Here is a 16290-nt window from a genome sequence, read left to right as displayed (position 1 = left end):
CAAGCCCACAAAAGTTGGAGAAAAAGTAGAAAATATTAGCCTGGGCCATTGCAGAGTGAAAGCAATTGCAGTTATGCCACAGCTCAAAAATAGGTGAGACTTATAATCTGCTGGACACTACAAGTAGGAGTATTGCAGAAGACTCACCTTAAAATTAAAAAGAAAATGCTAAACACGATTAACTGAAGTACACCATGATGCTGCTCTCAGACCAAAGTAAAAGTATTCACACCTCAAATTTGATATTTTCACAAGTATGTTTCACTGATATTTTGAGYTTTTTAAGGTTTTTGAATATTGGGAATAGCAACATGGCAGTAAGTTTTATTCAGCTTATGTTAGGACTCCTAGTTTCAGCTTGGTATGGACTTTCACCACAATTATTCCCATAGCCAAAGAGATCTTTCCAATCATAAGTCTCTATTTCTTCATTTTTCACAAGAGCTGTGAACATTTCACCAGAGACTTCAGAGGTAGTGAACAGGAGCTACTAATTCATAGGGATGTGTGGAAACTTAGTGCCTACAGATCATACTGAGCTAGAAGCTAGAAGATGGTGCTGGAGAAGTAGAAACTATATATTTATTCATCAGTTGTTACTATATCTGTAGTTACCATCTGATTCACTGTTGGGAGCCCTGGGAAGGCTCAAATGGCAACTAAACAACCAAATGTCCTTTAAGCACCATGTTCTGGTGACACGTTCTAAGTAGTATTGTGTGCCATAAMGGTCTTAGCAGCTATCTGAAGTCCTTCTCATATTAGCATCGTCACTGGCAGGTTTGCAGGAGTTTTGAGAGGTTTAGAGAAAAAAAGGCAGCCATAAACACTTTGGTATTGATTTATAGGGAAGGTGCATAAACATTACAAAGACTGGTCACAGTTAAAGTCAACAGGCTGATAGACAGACARGCATAACCTCAAGAGATGTCTGGATAAAGGAATTCGTCCTGTGAAAGGCCACCTGAAGGCATAATGGATTTTCCACTGCAGTAAACTGCCTAAGGTTTCCATTGGCTACTGCTCACAAATTTTTGAGGTTGCTCAACATGCCTGAGAACTTTACAAAGAGCTGTAGGTATCTGTTAAAGCCTTCGAGGCACTTGAGTTTCTATTCCACAGAAAATTCCARTATTTCAAATTTGTTCTCTCACAATATATGTAAATTTTGCAAATTTGCTACAGAAAGTCTGATTTAGAACAGTGAAATATTTCCTTTGGATAGGATTGAAAAATTGTACTGAAAAAATATTACAAAGAATAAAGTATACTGCTATTACACATGAGCTGTAGACCAGATAAAATCAGCAGCATGTGCTAATAGAAAAGCCAAAACACAATAAGGCACAAATATATGATCCACATGAAATGGTCTCCTTTGTTTGGATTGAACATTTCCTCAATATCAACATGCTTTGACAAAACACTTCGATTTTGCCAAAACCGTGCTTTCTGGCAGAAACCGACTCTGTGGAAAAGCTTTTGACGAGCTTGGGAGCGCGTGGTCCAAGTGATTCCTTCTGTGTGTTGTGGTTTTCATCCGCGGTGGAGTGAACGCTGAGCGAGCCTCGTTCATTCATCGGCCCCTCCGTAAAAACGCGCACCGAGAAGCGACCCGCTGCCCCGCGCGGGGCTGCTGGGCGCGTGGGACGGGAATGCCCTCTCGGCACCGCGCCAGGGCCGACCCCGCTCCCAGGGGGACCAGCCCTCCAAAGGCACCACCCTCTGGGTGCCTCCTTCTGGACACGTAGGTAACTCACCCAGGATGACTCACAGGCATCTCCCCCCCCCCCCCGCTGTAATTTCTTTCCTTCTGCGATGAAAACCACTATCTCAGAGCTGAGCGTTGTGAGCCAACAAGCCCATCTCACACGGGATCGGTTGCCAGAGTCCAGAAAGGGTTAAGGCAGCAGTTGGAGAGGTTTGGGGTGACGTCGTGCTTCTGGACGCCTGAGAAGTCTCTTGAAGGTAGTTCCCCTCTGGTGAGGATGGGAGCGAGCTGAGGTCTGAAATCCGAGATCCCTCGCAGCCCGGAGCTGGTGAGGTCCCAGTAAAAGCCGTTTGCCTGCTTTCCCCTCCTGAGCAGTCGCTCYGCCGCGCTGGCCCGGGCAGCATGGAGCAAGCCCCCTGGACGCACGTCGGACTCACTCTCCTCCAGCTCCTGCTCGTCGCCTCCTTGCCAAGAGGTACCRTAAGCGAGCGTGTGCGTGCTCTGCATGGCCGAGCGGGTGCCCTTCCCGCGGCGTGGCCCGAGGGGGTTGATCTCACGCTGTCATGGGAAGCGGAGAGGTCCGGAGGGATGTTAGTACTAGAAAGAAGGGGCTTTGCTTTATTTCTTTCTTTCTTGCCGGCACGGAGCGCGGGGGGAGGCTTGTCCAGGGATAACTTCCAGACAGACTTAATAGCCTTAAGGAGAAACAACTGGCGGGATTTGTTTGCCAATGGCCATCAAAAAAAAAGGTATGCAATCACTTCACTTACTACTGCTTTATTTTCTCAACACTCAGTGCTAAGGAAACGATGACAAAAAGAGGCATTTAAGTCTCTGAATTGTAAAGCGTAATTTGTTTAGTTTGGCAGGATGGAGACTTTTGACTCCAGCCCCAACACCAAGAATGAAGGGAAGGGAGGAAAAAAAGTGAAGGGAAGAAGGAAAACAAAAGCCACACATTGTTTCCGAACTGGGCTTCAGTCCTGCCAATTTTACTCTTTCAAAGGGGAAGCCTCATTAAAGCTGAATGATCTGTTTTATAGTCAAGTCTTGCTCCGGTTTCTGCTGAACCAGCACGCGCAGTTTCTCCTTGATAAGGTTAAACAATAWGCGCGCCGTGGCGAATGCAGACTCGCTGTCAGGATGCCCACGGACGCGTCTTGCTCACACCTGGAGGTAGCTGAAGCTACCTGCCACGGCTGGCACTCAGCATCGCCGCGGGCTGCAGCCGCAAGGACGCAGAGGTGAGGTGCCTTGAGATGGCCCACCCTCCAAATCGCCGCAAACGGCTTTGATGCCGGGGCATGGCAGCCCGCCTTCGTGGGGCTGCAGCCGGCGCAGAGCGAGTCCTGGGCATGGGCTCGGGCCAAGCCAGGCAGGCAGCAACCCCCTTCCGCCCGACACCAGCTGGGCAGCAGCGTGAGAAACGGTCTGCAGAGCCCGTAGGACCCACGTCCGGGGCAGCGAGCCCCTCTCCTGTCCTTCCTCTGCCTCCCCGTCCTCCCRCTGGCAGCCTGGCCCTTGCCCAGCGCACCCCCCAGAGGCGAGGAGCTCCCCCTCCAGCAGCTGTGGGGGGCACCCGAGGGCAGCGGAACAATTTTGAAGTGCGGTGGCCTTAGCATGTAAGGGCAGGTTGGAAAATTGCATTTTGCCTCCTCCCCACAGATGTATCCAATTTTTGTCCGTGTTTATCACACCCAGTTGCACAGGGCTCGCCTCAACTGTTGGGGGCAGGAGTCAGAGGAGGTCTGGGAGTTGATTTTTGGAATAAACTTCCAGTGCAAGTGACTCATATTTCCTTAAAAAATATATGTGTGTTTGTGTGTGTCTCTGTCTATCTAAACCCTTCCCAACCCCTCTCCCCCTCCCCCTCTGTCTGGAGGATCGGAGCCCAGATGCACTCAGACACATCCAGATGCATTCAATCCCAGCAAGCTGGTTACTCCAGTTCATGCATTTAGGTTCCCTGCACGGACAAAGCCCATAGGACCAGCTTGGAGGGAGACCTARGGGTCCTTGTGCTGGGCCCCAAGGCCATCTCCTGCAGCAGAGGGCTCCCAGGGTCCCTGCGAGCCCAGCAGGCAGGATGCTCTCCCCTGGGGATGTGGATGCTCTTGATGGCACCCAGGTGTGGTGCCTGGCCACATGAGAGGGATGCTGGGAGGCAGATGGCCCCAGGGTCATCTTGCCARCCTCGATTAGAGCTGCCCTGTTCCCAGCTACGGGAGCTGCATTCAAAATCTCACGCAGTTACAGCAGAAAAGCACCCAAGACAGGTCCGGCACCAGTTCTCCATGTTTAACACCAGCACATTCTCATGCTGTGGTGGTCATGGGTTTAAATGTTGCAGCTGGTTCTTTCCCACAGATTCCCAAATATTCTCCCATGCCTCAGAAGTCCAGCTTTGTCCCTCTAATCCCATTATAGAACTCCCATCAGGCTCTCTAATCTCTTTGATGCTCTTGCTATCTCCAAAGTGCCACACCTGTATCTGTTCCTTGTCCTGCAGCACAGAAAAAAGAAAAAATTTCTTCCTGATTGTGATAATATAATCTTCCTGGCCAGAATAATCTGTCCCAGAAAGAAATCAAGGCCTGATGGGTAAGGGCCTCTGAGTTTTCTCCTGATCTTGGACCCTATCACAGCCCTTCTAAGAAGAACAYATGATGCCTCAGTGTCAATAATAAGATCACAAATGCTATTTCTCAATTACAGAGAAGAAACTGAGGGAAGGGAAGGCTTAGAACAGACTTATTCAGGTTGCTTTAGATCCTAAAAACATCCTGCTTAGTGRTGTGGATGGCCTGTAATTTAAATCCAGCTATGACAAAAAGATAGAGTAAGAGGGAGCTGTGTGGTGTTTTGAGGGYAAGGAGAAGATGCATGCTACAAAGAAAGATATTTGAACTGGAACAGGATCTGAGATGTGGTGGAGATGTAGACACTTTGTGCAGCTTTCTGGGCCTGTGGCCCAACCAGTCTGCCTCTGAAGGGAAAGCAGGGAAGCAAAAGGGCTTGGTATAAGAAAATAGGGAAAGGAGAGGAGCAGAGTTTCTGCTTGGGGCATGTGTGGAGTACGGATCTATTTTATATAATATCTTTTATCATCAGTGAGAAGGTGCTGCTGAAACATAGGAGGAAGGAAATAAATTTCTAATAGGAACAAGCCTCCTCTCCTAGAGCTCCCTGCCATAGCTCCTTGTCAACCCACTGTCATTTCTGCAGTAGTGGATAGAGAGGTGAGTCTGATGAGGAGCTGCAGCACCTGCAGATTTACCGTAAGAGGAAAGTGGGTAGCACTGGCATAACTGGGTGGGCATCAGAGCGGAGGCAATATTGTCTGAGGCTTTTACATGCAGAAAGACTGTAGAGCCAACACTAAAAACCAGAAAAACATGGAGCTATCTGTGTTAATGCAGTTTATATATTTGCCCACCTCATACCTCATAGATGGGCAGCTTCCAGACATCACAAATAGGAAACAGAATTTTTACTTGGTTTTCCTTTCAGTTACACTGAGATGCTTGAYTTTTATCATGGGCAAAGCAAAATGAGGCAGTGTGGAGACAGGCACAAGCTTTGGAAGTCATACTGGAAATCCTGTTAATGAYCCAACAGAGACCTCAAAAATGATTTTTTTATTGCCCCAATAACTCTACTCTCGTTGGAGCAGAACCGTTGAGAGTTTATGATTTGCTTAGCATAGCTGAGCCGAGAGTGGAAGCTTACAAGTGTAAAAAGATCACTGCTATTAGCTGATTTGACTTAATGTAGGAGCACACTGAAGGAAATCTATAGCCTAYGAGGAACTTCAGAGTTACTTACTTCTGAAAATTGTAGCTGTTGAACACTAAATGACAACAGGAAATCTAGAAGAGACCCTTATGTTTGAAAATGTTAGGTAGATCCCACTTCTTGAGTCAAAGGAGAATTTGCATTAGCCTTTTTATATATAGGAACCATGACCTGAAATGTTAAAAAGGCAGAGCTGAAGACAAAGGTGGTCTCATCCAGCTGTCACGGTTGTACTTACACTAAAACGTTTTCAATGCGYTTCTTAAATAGAATATACATTCTATAGTAGTTTAGTTGGCTTCCAACACAATCCTGCATTTGGGACCTAAAAAAGGCAGTGGAATTAATGCACATCTATTAAGTGGCCAGAGACAACTTAGCAAAGCAGATTTTCCCCTATGTCCACAAGCTAGCTTTGCATTTTTTAAAGAAACACTTTCTTTTTTTTTTTCAACTGTTATTGTTATGTGAAAATACACACTAATAGCCAGCAAAGGATACTAACCAACTCACCAGAAGAAACCCAATTATTCAAGAAATGTCTCCAATCCATAAAGTAAGCAGGCTGAGTAAAACTAAAACAGGGATGGATTTTAGCTGCTCTTCTAATTAGCCTGGCTGCTAAAAAGAATAATAGGGACATAATTTCCAAAGAGAAGCAAGTGTTTTTAGGGAAAGCATTAGCCTGTTCAACCTCTTAACCCATCTAGTAGGAAAACTGGCACCATCTGCACAATGGGCTATCTGAGGCAAAAAGAGGTTAAGAATAACAACCTACATTTTCCATCATTATTATTGATTTGGGGTGCAATGTTTCCCAATGGTCCATTAAAAGCCAGTTAAAGCATCTGTCTTTCTTCTCCAGGTCTGCTCATCTGGCCAATTAATATAATCTTGGCCCTACTGAAGTCAAAGGGAGAGTTTTGCTATTCATCACAGTGGAGTCACRGTTTCACCCAACACATTTCTCATTTCCAGGTGACAAATGTCACAGTATCCGTGTGCTCAGAACTCCTGTTGCTCTTCATGTCAKGTCTACACATACAGCATCTATGGGATGGGGCCCAGCTTGCATACTAGCACAGTGAAAGTACAGTTGAATAAGAAGAGTAGGATAAAACAATAATAAAAATGAGACAGACCTACAGAAAATGTTTTAGCTCTCACTAGGTTTTACTTCAATCAAAATTATTTTTCCTTCAAATGAAAAAACTTCATTTTGGAGTTATTAAATGGGAGAATATTTCCTAGAAAGAACCTTAAAAAGCTACTCCTTCAGATTCAAAAGTTACCTTCTTCTGTACAAGGCAGTCATTGTTACTGAGCATCATGCTGAAAAATTAAAATGTAACCAATTAAAAAGGGGCATATTCCAATCTATGAAACATGAACTGGTGGAACAATCACTTCGATACAGTCATCATCTGTGGACTCTTTTCGAGAAATATATGTTTGTATCTGCTCTTATTTAGAATACGCTTCTATTTCATGGAGCATATTTCAAAGCAATTTGAAATGATACCTCTTTAAGCCTCAGTAGTGCTAGACCAATATGCTGATGGAGAAATTGAGGCATGGGAGAACTCATCTTCACAAGAGAACAGACTTGTAAGATGGGAAGTTTAATCAGTTCAGACCAAGATACGGATATCTTTACAAAGCACTTTCTCCTGATAGATGTAGGAAGCAGGTTGCTAAGGTACTTTGCCTTCTGAAGGAATATGGAGCACATTTAAGTTGTAAACTTATCTTTTTTTTTTTTTTTTTTTTTTTTTTTTTNAGGAAAGATGGAGGTTGCAGACTAGTTTTCTGATGGATCAGTCCTCTGACCCCTCCACACAGCAGCTAATGCCAGCACAAAGATGGGAAGTGGGGATGGCAAGTCAGGGAGACAGTGCAGTGCAGAGTGTCCCATTTCACCAGCAGTGTGTGTTTATCAGCTTAAAATGACTATAGAATTGCAAAACAACTAAAAAAGTCATTTTTCCAAAGAATTGGAAGAGACAGGAGTTAATTGGTGTAATCAGGCTTGTTTCAACTCACCTCAGTCCTTAGCCATATAATTTTCTCAGCTACGAACCCTTCCTATCCAGTAAGGTATCTGTGATTCTGGTAAATTCATCATGGCAAAAAAAAAAGACAGTGTGCTGAAGCTCAAGTCTTATCACRATCGGCTATCTGACCCTCCCCGAGGCAGTGCTGTGCTTGTGCCTCAGTTCCTGAATCACCGAAGTTTAAAACCTGGTCTTGTAAGATAAACCAAACCTGAAGCTGCTATACTTSAACATCCCAAGCTGCAAACTGCAGTGGATTAGGAGCTCAGTCGTACGTGAATCATACCTTATTTGCTTCCATGCCCTCAAACCCATTAATCTGCCTGCCTTGCTCACAGCCTTTCTGGAGATGAACATTAACTTGCTATAATTTTGAGCACTGCCTTACATTTCATCTGTACCCCATCCCATGAGAGTGTCTCTTCTTCTTTGCTTCTTTTTTTTTTCTTTATATGGCTGAAGAACATTTTGTTTTTATTTTAATTTCCTCTGCAAGGTCAAATTCAGCTTGGCTTTTGGCAGTTCTCCCTTTATCCCTGAGCTCTAAGACACAGCTTTCTTTGATGATCAGACTTTTTTCCATTCCTCATAGGTCTCTGCTTTTCCCTCGAATGAGAGGTTTGACCGGGCTTGTTGTACATCCCATAGGACTCATCGCTATCCTTTCCAGCAGAGCTTGTATTGAATAGAACTAGTACTTTAAGATGGCCTTATCCTTGCAGCTATTTTTTATTACTCGGGCATCCACTTTGAACTCCCTGGCATAAGCATAAGTAACATATCTCTAGTCTTCAGGATGAGTGCTAATGGAGCCTTCACTTATCTTCCAAGGAAACTTCCGGCTTTTCAGAAGGGTGCAGTAAAAACTACCCTTTTCGAAGGTGGCATTTCTGTTCAATTGCTAACGATATTTCTGTCAACCTTCCATCGTGACCCTTTCCAAGCACTACTAAAAGAATTTCTTGAAGGGTTTTTATCACCTCATTTTCCGAGGTCCTGCAGTTTGGAGTAGGATCATATTTGAGGTCTGGCAAGGAGAGAGATGTCTGAGTCATGTGTGCACCCAAACCATGCGGGTGATAGGAAAAACAGACACATTTCTGTCAAGGAGAGGATTACTACATTACAGACTGCTCAAGCTCCTCGGCTGCATGCCAGGCTGGCCAGCCTAAGCACATCTCTTGGCCGAGGAAGTCAGCACCTTTTGGGAAGGTGAAGATGAAATAAAAAGAGGATAAGGGACTCGTGTGCCAGAGCACGCGAGGGACTCAGGCAAGCTTAGCAAGGCAAATTGCACCGGGATTTGCTGCAACTTTGTCAGGGGAGTGGTTGACAGTAGAAACATAACAGCCCGGCAGATTAAAACCCTATTTGCCCTTGAAGGTTTTATAGCACCTGGGGTAGCATTCTCCCACTCCCTCCCTTCACTGGCTTGGGGGGGTATAGGCTGCAGAGGCAAACACTGAGCCAAACCTAAAATRAGAGCAAAGACCCAAAGTTTTGCCTTTGCAGTTCCGGGGCTTGGTGGAGAAGCTGAGGCATGGTCTGTGAGTGTTAAACCACGCAGCAAACTCATGTGCATTCGCTTTGGWGCTGGCTCCTCTGCTCCTCATGCCACTTTCATGGAGGAAGCCCGTCACCAGGGCCCCTGGAGYGAGGAGTCTCTGGGGAGGCTGCAGTGGCGACAGCACCATGTCGAACTCCCTACGCAGCCATAAAACACCCTGCTCAGCCCTTGGACCCCCTGCCGAAACTGCTGGCAGGGAGGCGCTGCAAGCCCAYGGAAAGGTGGGTGCAGGCTCCAACCTGCCAGCAAAAACCTTTAGGATCTGAAATGCTTCCTTGTGCTGTAGGGACCTGCTGCGCCCCGCAGGTATGCCTGGATTTAAGGGGCTTTCCTTCCATCCTTAAAATCCCATAAACTAAACCACTGTATTTAGTTGCCTGTCCTGAGGCTTGTTTGTCCCTTTCAGCTAGATATGTTGCACGGGTTGTCGAGCAGCTTCTTCTGGCCTCTTCCAGAAGCAGGTCAAGGMGCTGCCCAGCCCCACACGACCCAGTGCGCTGCCGCTGCCAGCTGCCTTGCAGGGACGAGCACGGTCCTGCCCGAGACCCCGTACTCGCCTCTGCCGCGGCTGGCCCGGGCCTCCTTGGCAGCATTTTGCTCGCTCAGTAACTCCYGCGCTCTTCTCGGCCTTTTCTCTTCTGTTTTGGGGTAATAACAGCCAAGTGCAGGTGGGGAGAATAAGAGCGAGTCCCCAGCGGGGAAGCGGTTACCTGCCCCCAAACACACGTGGGGCAGCTYGGCTATGCCTCATCCTGCCCGGGGTGGTGGGCTGCACGGTGCCCTGGGCAYGTGCTCGCTATCCACACTCGGGCTCCGGGATGCTCCTCCTGCATCCCCRGGCTGAGCTTTCCCTTGCCTTTTGTTTAGCAGCCAGGAAACACTTATACAAAACAAATGGGAGCCTACTGCCATTAAAGAGATGTTGTCAAGTCTTTGCACGGAATTTGTTTAACAAGTAGCTTCTCCTGAACTCCAGAATAATAGATTTTGTGGCTTCTGTGAAGAAAATCCGAGAGAGGATCACTTCAAAAAGCTCAGACCCACAAATTTCCTTGTCATGGCTATATATGTTGCCCAAACTGCAGTACCTGAGAACTTGAAAGGGAATTGAATTGGCAATAAATCAAAAGACAGGCTATTTTCATTGTCTCAGTTGAGACAAGGGCAAGAAGTGAGCAAACAGCATTTCTAGGTGGCAGCATATTTATTTTACAATTCTTCAAGGGCCAAGATCTTCTGCTCCCATCTTACAGATGACCTTAAACTCATCTTAAACTGCAAATAGACCCATTGAATTCAGCATGAGCAAGTGTGGTATCTGCTCAATGGCTCTGTTGCATTGCTCAATGGCTCTGTTGCATATACAAGCTGTACATATAAAAATAATATGTATACACACACACACAAGCACACACACATACTCTACACACACATATAAGTATATGTATAATATTTTACAGAATCACAGGCAAATTCAGGTTGGAAAGGGCCTCTGGAGRTCATCTGGTCCTGCCTCTCTCTCAGAGCTGTGCTAACTTTGAAGTTAAGCTGCTCATGACTTTATCCAGYCAAGTTTTGAATTTCTCTAGGGATGGAGACAGGCCTTAGTCATCCCAGCGCAACTTCGCYTGTGGACATTTTGGATCAATTTAAAGGCAGCACTTTGTCTTGGGAAATTTACAGATACAGGCCAAATGGAAATAGCCATTTTATTTAATAGGCATTAGTAATCTTGAGGGAAATTAGATTTCTGGCTTGAGTTGGGAGACYCAAGAATTTGAAGGAAGCTTTGCAAAAGCTTCTGAGTGTTGGGTAGTTATTTATTACTCAAACTTTGGGGAGTCTTCCTTTGAGGGGGAGTGAGACCTTCCACCCCCGTACACCACAGAAACAGCRATTTTCAATGATGTATAGTGAGATGTATCAAACTGAGTGTCAGTTTTAATAAGACAATTAGACATGTGCAATCAATTTGCTCTGGAATCTGAATCAGATACAATTCATAGATAAATGGCTTCATAAAAAGAGAGTAATAGGCATAGGTTAAGAAGTCCCAACATGGTCAGGTTGATGGACTGCCGTTCTGGGAATGAGAAGGTTGGAGTCTAATTCCTGGCTCTGCTATTGTTTTTCTCTGGGACCTTAAGCAAAGTCACTTTGTCTCTCTATGCTTCAGTTTCCCATCTGGAAAAAGGACTTTGTGAAGCATGTTGAGATCTATGGGCAAAAAAGCTCTCTAAGTGCTAAGCACTAAGATTATTTTGATGCAAGAATTTATTATTGGAATAAAAAAAATTACAGGATCTGACCAAATGCCAGAAGCAGCTTTCTTCATTTATTGGAATGGTTGCAGGATGGGGGGGAAGGAGCAGAGGGAAATAGAAAGGTTTTAAAATAATCTTATTTCTGAAGTCAGAACTGTGATAGCATTTCCAGTTGTCTGTATATCAGGCACAAGGGAAAGGATTCATTCTGAGGAGTCTGAAGGGGTAAATTTCATTTCCCAGCCAAACTGAAAAAATGAAGAAACTGTTGGTGGTCCCTTTTTGATGGACCAAGTAAACATTATTAAGGAAAAAGATAAGCTTCCAGGAATCAGGCTTCGTTAGGCCATAGAGAATGGCTAMAGCATGGGGAGCTAAAGCAGACGTTGTAATTAGATTATGAGGAACAACAGAACAAGAAAGGAACTTGTGTGCAAGGTACAGGCGCACAGCTCTCCTTTAGAGATGTGTATGGCCTGATGCAATGACAACGCAGCTCTGTCACTCAGAGTTTAAAACAAAGGGAAAAAAAAGATATTATCCAGCCAGAACAAAAAAAANAAAAAAAAAAAAAAAAAAAAAAAGAAAAGAAAAAGAAAAAAGGGGAGGGGAGAAGGGAGAAGAAAGAAAGAGTCTCATTATGTTTCTTTCATGTCTCATCTTTCTAGTCTGCTCTCACACTTTTTATCATCAGACTCCATGAAACCAGCCGTCAGGTCTGTCAGCTGGTGAAGGGACATGCTGACAGCATCATGCRCTCATTAGGTTTCAATTTGTAAAATTTAGACAGCATGCTGGTGGAAGGAAGATGGGATCTGCAGTTACTGTAGCACTCTGGAGTCACACTCTGAGGCTTCAAAATATGGTTTCTTAAAAAGGCACTTCCAGGATAGCTTAAATATCATCATACAAAGTTATGCTAAATAATAAAAGATATTAATAGCATTATCTTACAAGAAATGCTCAGATGAAATGAACCTTTAAAAATAATGAATTTTTTTTTCCTTTCGCAGTAAAACCAAGTGTAACACTGTGTGCTTCTGAGCGAAAACAGGGAGTGAAACTGGCTAAACCCCAGCCATGAAATTGGACTTTCCTGTTGGACACCCTGGTCTTTGGGAGTACCAAATTCACAGAGACATGGAAAAAAAATGCTACTATAATTTAAATAATCTATCCTGTAAAGGAGGCTATAAATCAGTCTTAAGTGACTGCTATAAATGCAGTCTTTCATGTGACTGCATTGCCCTGTATTCTTTTTTTAATCACTTTTCTCAGCACAGAAGTGGGAAGGCCTTACAGAGAAAGGAACGAATTGAACATATTCCTTAACTCTGGTCTGTCTGCCTCTTCTGGCTGCCACTTCAAAATGCTCTGTGTACTTTAGACACCCAAACCGACCTTATATTTCGGCTGTGGGTTACCGCATAGTTTGACATTTCCCATGCTGAAAACTTGAGACAACCTTATGCTATATATGATCTGACAAATCACTGTATGAGGATAGATAATGGATTTTTTCCATCCTCCCTCCCCACTCCCACCTCTCTGTTTCCTGGTTTCAGAGTACACGGTGATCAATGAAAACTGCCCTGGAGCAGAGTGGAATATCATGTGTCGGGAATGCTGTGAATATGACCAGATCGAGTGCGTCTGTCCAGGACGGAAAGAAAGAGTGGGCTACACCATTCCCTGCTGCAGGAATGAGGACAATGAGTGTGATTCTTGCTTAATCCACCCAGGTACATTTTCAGTCATGCTATGTCCCCACTGGATCTTTGGAAGTACAGGTAGCTGCTGGGCAGAGAGGCAAGGAGGGCACACGCATCTGCCTGGGTGAGGGATTGTCTGSTGTCTCCTCGGGAACTCTCTTTGCCACCCTGCTGGCAGCAGAAGACACTGCACAAGGCACTTTAGCATCATGTAGTTCGAAATAAGACCTTCTGTCGGAAGGGTCCTCAGGACTTCTTTGTCAAGCTTTGGARCTGCCAAAGGGTGATGTCACAGCTGGCTTTAGACCAGGTGTGTTTCARGGGTACTCAGGGATGATTTGTAATTTCCAGGGCAAGAAGGAAGAGAAGATGGGAAAGTCTGACTAGCAAGGAGGAAAGGGCAAAGCAAAGGTAAAAGCAGAAGGAGATAGGGCCAGGTTAGAAGAAACTGGAATCACGGGCTGGGCCTGAGCCGCATCAGCATCCACATTCAAACTGCTGAGAGAAGCGTTTACACCGGATGCAATGAGATTTAGAGGTTCAGGCCTCTGAACAGTCAGACGGGGAGTTTGGCCCCAGATCTGAGAATATGAGATCTCCCAGGGTTGGAGGGTGGAGGCTGGGTACAGTTCACAGAGGGGAGGATGTTGGCAGCAGAAGAGTCACAAACGTTGTCGCTATTTATTGTGGAAGACAGACAGAGGCTGCTCCTCTCTCCTCAGGACAGTCCACCCTGGCTCTCCTTTAACACGCTGGCTCTCCTTTCAGGCTGCACCATCTTTGAGAACTGCAAGTCCTGCCGCAATGGCTCCTGGGGAGGGACGCTTGACGACTTCTACATCAAGGGGATCTACTGCGCCGAGTGTAGAGCTGGCTGGTACGGAGGGGACTGCATGAGTAAGTGTCCCTTGTGGGCAGGCAGGTGGGGCACACGGAGTGGGGGCTGAGAGCAGAGCCATGCCGTGCCGTACCAGCTCCTCCTATACGGTGGCTCTTCGAAAGGGTCCTATACGGTGGCTCTTCGAAAGGGCATGGACAGAAGAGGACAAAAGCAACTGGGCAGTAAGGAGATCTCTAGCAGGGAACAGTTTCCTCCTAAAGCTCATCTGCTAGAGATTGGCATGGGCCCCAAGGCATGGGAGTTTACAACACTGCTAAACTTCCGTTATTATCATTTTTATTTTGAAGCTTTAACTATTCTGAGTCTGGATATCTTCTGTTCTCTGCATTTCTTCTGGCATATGTCAGCATAACTGATCCCCAGAGGCTTTCAGAGAGGCATAAACATTTACAAAGACAGCATCTGTATTAAAGTGCTTCTCCTCCATCCTCCCCCAACCTCCGGGTGGCAGAACCAGTCCCGCAAAAGCCCCGGTGCTCTCCCCTTCGCACTACTCCTACACAGCCCGAGATAGCCCAGGAAAATACAGCATCTGGCAGCTGCTAACTGCATCCTGCTTGACCAGGAGTGTTTYAGGCTCTGCTAGTGCTACCTCCAGGTTTTCTAGACAGTGCACACAGCCCATGCTTTCTTGGGTTTTGCTGGGTCATTGGCCCCAAAGCTATCTTCTAATAATGGATTCCATAAGCTAATTGGACACAGTTTAAGACAAGTATTTCCTTTACCAATTTCGCACTGAKGAAAGCACAGTCTTTCACTAACTCTCCTTCAATTTTTATTGACTGCCTTTTTGTTCATGTTTCACTGAAAAGGGTGAAAGCAGAGCCTGCCTTTCCTTCTCTGTTCTGTTCATTATTCTGCACATTTTAGTCTTATCTYCTCTTAGCTACAGGTTTTAAGGCAACAGTTTAATCTGCTTTCCTTTCTAACATGGTCCATGACCATTCAGGAGGTGAAAGCAAACAAAATAAAATCATTGCTTTAAATAGCAGAATGCAGGGGATCAGCATGTTTCAGGAGCAGGGTTAACTCAACCTTGGTTCTTTGGAAATTGATAAACCGAGTCCCTTGCAATTTACAGTGTGATTCCTGATAGCGCTTTAAAGGCCCGATTGCTCTGGGTCGATGCTAAAGCTCCCCTGGCACTTTTTGTAAGAGCAGAGCTAAGAAAGAATCATTAGCTCATCTAATCCTTCCTCCCTCTGCCTGAGCAGATCAGTTGCCTACAGTATATTTCAGCCTACTTGYGTTTTAAAGCAAATGCAACCTCGCTCTGCAGTCTGTTAGGAGCTTTTTGTAATACTGGCCCAACACAGGGCTAGGTTTTTCCCGCTRCTTGCTCTTTTGAATGAAGTAGTGAGAAAATGGGCTTTCTGGACGGTTCTGTGGTACTTCAAAGACTAAAGACAGGCTAGGATGATCAGAGATTGCTGTTGTTGTTTCCACTCTTGAAGAGGAGCGTGGAGGGTGGTCATGGTCACAGCACACCCCGGGCTCCCTTTCGCTGCCTCTCAGGGCTATCTCACAGAYGGCCTGGATGGCAGGCGCAGGCACGTAGGGACTGGATGTTCAGAAAGCAGCCTACAGCCGTACTCAAAGGCTCATGGCTGTATGGAGCTTGGCCAGCGGGGAGCCGCTGAGCAACACTGTGCTCTGGCTGTGGGAGCAGCAGGCTTGGTGACACAATACTTTCTGGAGAGAGGAGGAGGTATCTTTTYTTGGTACCTGTATGATCACATCTGGAACTTTACAGTCTCTTCCGGGCATCTCGCCAGTGGCAGGATGCCAATAAATCGAGGGAATTCAAGGGAGTGCCACCAAAGTAATCGGGGGATGTAATCTTTCTGCTTCATCCTGTATTGCAAATGCTAGTGCCCTCTGCTAGCAAGCATATAGCCAGCCCGCAYGACCGGCACAGACCGGGCTGGTTGTGCGTGCTCTGCGCACACARCTTCACTTTGAATCGGGTTTACTGCTGAGAAAATAACATGGCAGCATCAGCCAGACAGCATGACCTTCCTAGAAGCCCTTATGGCCCTTGCAAGRTTCTGTCAGCTGAAATTTGCTCATAATTTTTCACCTGCTCGCACCTAGCGCAGCCCACAAGCCTCACCCCTGCACAGAGGGCAGCCCGCCTCCTCGGAGACCTCTGCTTTGCTTCCTTGCCAGGAACATTTTGAAGCAGCTAAATGGAGTGCAGGTTGGGGACACCAAATCTTGTGGTGAGGTCAGGGGGTGGTGAGGTCAGGGGCAGCTGGCAGCCAGCCTTCGGGGTGGCCTGGCACC

The 16290-nt window shown here is 45.9% G+C and overlaps 1 protein-coding gene across 3 annotated transcripts in view; it reads left to right on the top strand.

The window, feature by feature from the left end:
* Positions 1–1854: 1854 nt before the first annotated feature.
* PAMR1 (peptidase domain containing associated with muscle regeneration 1) overlaps positions 1855–16290 on the top strand; it is a 56387-nt gene continuing 41951 nt past the window's right edge. For all 3 annotated transcript variants that reach the window (XM_085321878.1, XM_085321877.1, XM_085321879.1), the window contains exons 1-3: positions 1855–2186; positions 12957–13133; positions 13872–14000. In XM_085321878.1, coding sequence (XP_085178004.1) covers positions 2114–2186; positions 12957–13133; positions 13872–14000 — 379 coding nt within the window. In that variant the 5' untranslated portion in view covers positions 1855–2113. The remainder of the gene's footprint in view (positions 2187–12956; positions 13134–13871; positions 14001–16290) is intronic.

This window comes from Rhea americana, unplaced genomic scaffold (genome assembly GCF_003343005.1).
Source record: "Rhea americana isolate MKP2758 unplaced genomic scaffold, rheAme1 scaffold_72, whole genome shotgun sequence".
Classification (NCBI taxonomy): domain Eukaryota; kingdom Metazoa; phylum Chordata; class Aves; order Rheiformes; family Rheidae; genus Rhea; species Rhea americana.
Note: the sequence above shows the minus strand (reverse complement) of the source record. Positions and strands in the feature narration are given on the sequence as shown.